A 4,160-nucleotide genomic window follows, 5' to 3' on the forward strand; every position below is an offset into this window, starting at 1 on the left:
AGCATGCCGATCCCTGGCATCCTAAGGACACACAGCAGAAAGAACCACCTGGCAAAATGAACTTAGAAACGTCCGCTTGCCTGAAGCCAGGTGGGGGGTGGGGACACGAGTCGGCTCTGATTTTCTCAGGCTCTGGTGGTCTTCTGGCTGACTCCAGGAGTCCTCTTTGCTGCAAGAGAGTCCCCGTGAACACTGAAAATGGTGTAACGGTGAGGGGGGCACAGCACCTGTGAAATTGCCGAATCAGCCCATGGAAAACTCAGGTGTGTCCTGAGGCCAATAGAAACAAAAGAAATAGCCCAAGATACAGAGAGCCTTTGTCAAGTTCTCTGTTGTTCTTACTCTAATCCTTTTCCCTTTCTCAAGCTGCTCCCTGCCTTCTCCCCGCAGCCTGCAAGCAGCCTCGGTTTTCATTTTATTCTCGCGCACCTTCCTTGGATTCTTCCACGTGCGCCCAACGGCACCGCCCAGAGAACGAACTGGATGCGTTGGGCGGGGCGTGCAGCTGCAGGGGAAGTCAGTAGCCTCCGCCTGACCCTGCTTGGCCCAGGGCTGCGCTCCCAAGCACCGGCGAGCTCCGCAGGGCACGCACTGCTCCCCGCGCCTCTAGCGGACGTCCCTGGAAGGCTGACTGTCAAGGCCACAGTGGCAGGGACTGACTCACTGGGGAACAGGCTGTGCCATGAGGTCAGGGAGGACCTGCCTCTCCCCAGGCCGGTCGCTAGTCCTGGCGGTGCTCCTGGTTGACTCTCTTGGCAAGGATTTACTTTTTCACCCTGAGTGGGGCTTTGACTCCTATGAAATCACTATCCCCAAGAAGCTGAGCTTCCGTGGAGGGGAGCAGAGAGCGGCCAGGCACGTGTCCTACCTCCTGCAGGTAAAAGGCAAGAACCGTGTCCTTCATCTGTGGCCCAAGAGGTTTCTGTTGCCTCGGAATCTGCAGGTTTTCTCCTTCACAGAACAGGGGAGCCTCTTGGAAGATCACCCTTATATACCCAGCGACTGCAATTATATGGGCTTGGTTGAAGGAAATCCGGATTCTGAAGCTACCATAAGTACATGCATGGGAGGTCTCCGGGGCATCCTGAAAATTGCTGCCAATCATTACCAAATCGAGCCCCGCAAGGCTTCTTCCCATTTTGAGCACGTGGTATATCTCCTGGAGAAAGAGGAGGAATTTCCCTCTGATTTCTGTGGCTTAACTGATGATGAAACAGTAGAGCAGATGGCCCAGCATGAGAGCATGGCTCTGATACCGGAATTTACTAATTCATATATGCACCAAAAGTACTTGGAATTAGCCCTGGTCTTTGATAACAGTAGGTATTTATATTTGAACTCCAATCTTACTCAAGTCATAAGTGATGCCATTCTTCTGACTTCAATTGCAGACTCTTACTTTCAAGATGTCCGTATGAGAATACAACTATTAGCTGTTGAAGTATGGACAGACAGAAACAAAATAAGACTTAATTTCGGACAGCTATCACAAGTTTTAGGCCAGTTTGTGCAGTACAGGTCACGTGACCTACGTCTTCGGATTCCAGCAGACTGGGCACACCTGTATGTTCACAAAAAGTTTAAGGATGCACTTGCTCATCACTGGGGAAGTGTATGTAATATGATGCCTTCTGGATCTACAAGTTCTGTGCTAGATAGAAACATCCTTGGCCCTGCCACTTGGACTGCTCATGTTCTGGGCCATAGTGTGGGAATGACCCATGATTATGAATACTGCCAGTGTAAGGGTAGGCATAGTTGTATCATGGGCACTGGACGAACTGGGTTTAGTAATTGTAGTTATGCCGAATTTTATTCACACGTAAGTTCAGGATTAAACTGTCTAAATAATCTCCCAGGACTAGGCTATGTGGTTAAAAGATGTGGAAACAAAATTGTGGAAGAGAATGAGGAATGTGATTGTGGTTCAGGAGAGGAGTGTGAAGCAGACTGGTGTTGTCGACCAGACTGTAAATTCAAAGAAGGAGCCAGCTGTAGTGCTGGACTTTGTTGTCATAACTGTCGATTTCGTCCATCTGGATACATGTGTCGGGTGGAAGAAAATGAATGTGACCTTGCGGAGTACTGCAATGGGACCTCAGCTTTCTGTCCAAGTGATACTTATAAGCAGGATGGAACCCCTTGCAAGTACAGGTCCCGTTGTGTCAGAAAGGGCTGCCGATCCAGGACTATGCAGTGCCAAAACATTTTTGGGGCTAATGCTTTGGGGGCTCCTCATCAGTGCTATGATGCAGTTAATGTAATAGGTGATCAATATGGGAACTGTGGTATTTTAGGAGTTCATGAGTATGAGCAGTGTCCCAAAGAAAGATCCTTATGTGGCAGGCTACAGTGTATAAATGTCGAAACCCTCCCTCATATGCCAGATCACACTATCCTAATATCCACTCACCTGCATGAAGAAAATCTCATGTGCTGGGGCATTGGCTATCATCTAGCCATGGTACCTATGGGGTTACCTGACCTGGGCGTGATAAATGATGGTACCTCCTGTGGTAAGGAGCGAGTGTGTTTTAATAGAAAATGTGTGAATAGCTCAGTCCTGAATTTTGACTGTTTCCCTGAGAAGTGCAACCACCGAGGAGTCTGCAACAGTAACAGAAACTGCCACTGCCTGTATGGTTGGGCCCCTCCGCTGTGTGAGGAGGTAGGATATGGAGGAAGCATTGACAGTGGGCCTCCAGGACCACTAAGGAAAAACATGCCCATCTCTCTTCAGGTTGTGATTCTTATATTAATGCGCCTTATTTTCTTAATTATCTCAGTGATTGTTGTGTTTTACAGGAAAATCATAGGAATCTAATCCAAAGGGAAAGAAATACCACCGTTTAACCCTGGAGTAGAACAAGGCAGAAAAAGAAAAAAACACCAAAAAAGTAATAAAAAAAGTAATCAGACAATTGACACACTACTTTTATTACACATGGTCATAAATTGAACAAGCTTTCATTTATCCAAACCAATCTTCATTCCTCTTTCGATTTATCTCAATTAATTCTTTGAGGTTTTGATAAGGAAATAAATGGTATTCTTCATTTGGAATCAAATCAATGCATTTTGCTTTCCTATTTGACTTTCCCTGTAGTGTCTGTTCAGGTTTTGAATATCCTTAGAAGAATGCCCTGGGAGCTTCTCTGAACACTCACATTGTGAGTTTCATAGAATTACAGTGGATATCAGGGCAAAATCCTGTCTCTCAGTTCCCAGCACACAAAGCCATTGTCTCCCTTTCCCTCTGCCTCCCTCATTGTCATCAGTAAAAATCACCTGTGTCTATGCTCCACACTGATCTATAAATATTGATTGCCATATTTTATATATGCTGCTAAGTCACGTCAGTCGTGTCCAACTCTGTGCGACCCCATAGACGGTAGCCCACCAGGCTCCCCCGTCCCTGGGATTCTCCAGGCAAGAACACTGGAGTGGGTTGCCATTTCCTTCTCCAATGCATGAAAGTGAAAAGGGAAAGTGAAGTCACTCAGTCGTGTCTGACTCTTAGCGACCCCATGGACTGCAGCCTACCAGGCTCCTCCATCCACGGGATTTTCCAGGCAAGAGTACTGGAGTGGGGTGCCATTGCCTTCTCCGATATTTTATAAATATGAATATAAATATAAATATATAAAGTGATAGTTTACCAGGGGAGTCCCTCAGTTAAGGATCTTCCTCTGTTACAGTGACTGTGCGGTTCGCTGTAGCTCTTTAGAAATCAGGTCTCTGACTCAGTGTTTGGGTTGGCCTCAGTTGGGTCGAGGCTCTAATCTATCATAACTCCTGCATTGTACCACAGTCTACAAATGATGACAGGAGCTGGCAGTATCCTGTGGGCAAGACCCTTAGCAGAAGTCTGTGCTTTGGATTTCTGCTTGCAGGGACAAGACTTTTGTGAATGTGTGCTGGGGGACATCTGGCCTTAGGTTTGCCACACCCCTAAAGAGAGCAGAGGGCAATGAGGGATACCTTTCATCCCAAGTACACCCATGTCTGCCTCCAAGCACCTCTCTGCCTGGTGCTTTGGCTGGGAGGAGAGGAGGACTGAGTGGCTTCTTCGGAGGAGTCAGTGACCACCTCTTGGTCATCATCCCAGCCCGTTGACAGCTGAAGTGTTTTGGTCTTGTTTGGGGCTGAACCCTCCTGCT

General features: G+C 47.4%; 1 protein-coding gene across 1 annotated transcript; it reads left to right on the forward strand.

The window, feature by feature from the left end:
- Positions 1–682: 682 nt before the first annotated feature.
- On the forward strand, positions 683–2,824 carry LOC138069288 (disintegrin and metalloproteinase domain-containing protein 30-like). The gene has a single exon (XM_068960546.1). It carries the CDS (start codon positions 683–685, stop codon positions 2,822–2,824), a length of 2,142 nt encoding a protein of 713 aa, XP_068816647.1.
- The last annotated feature ends 1,336 nt before the right edge of the window (positions 2,825–4,160 follow it).

The sequence above is a fragment of the Capricornis sumatraensis genome, chromosome 2 (genome assembly GCF_032405125.1).
Source record: "Capricornis sumatraensis isolate serow.1 chromosome 2, serow.2, whole genome shotgun sequence".
NCBI lineage: Eukaryota > Metazoa > Chordata > Mammalia > Artiodactyla > Bovidae > Capricornis > Capricornis sumatraensis.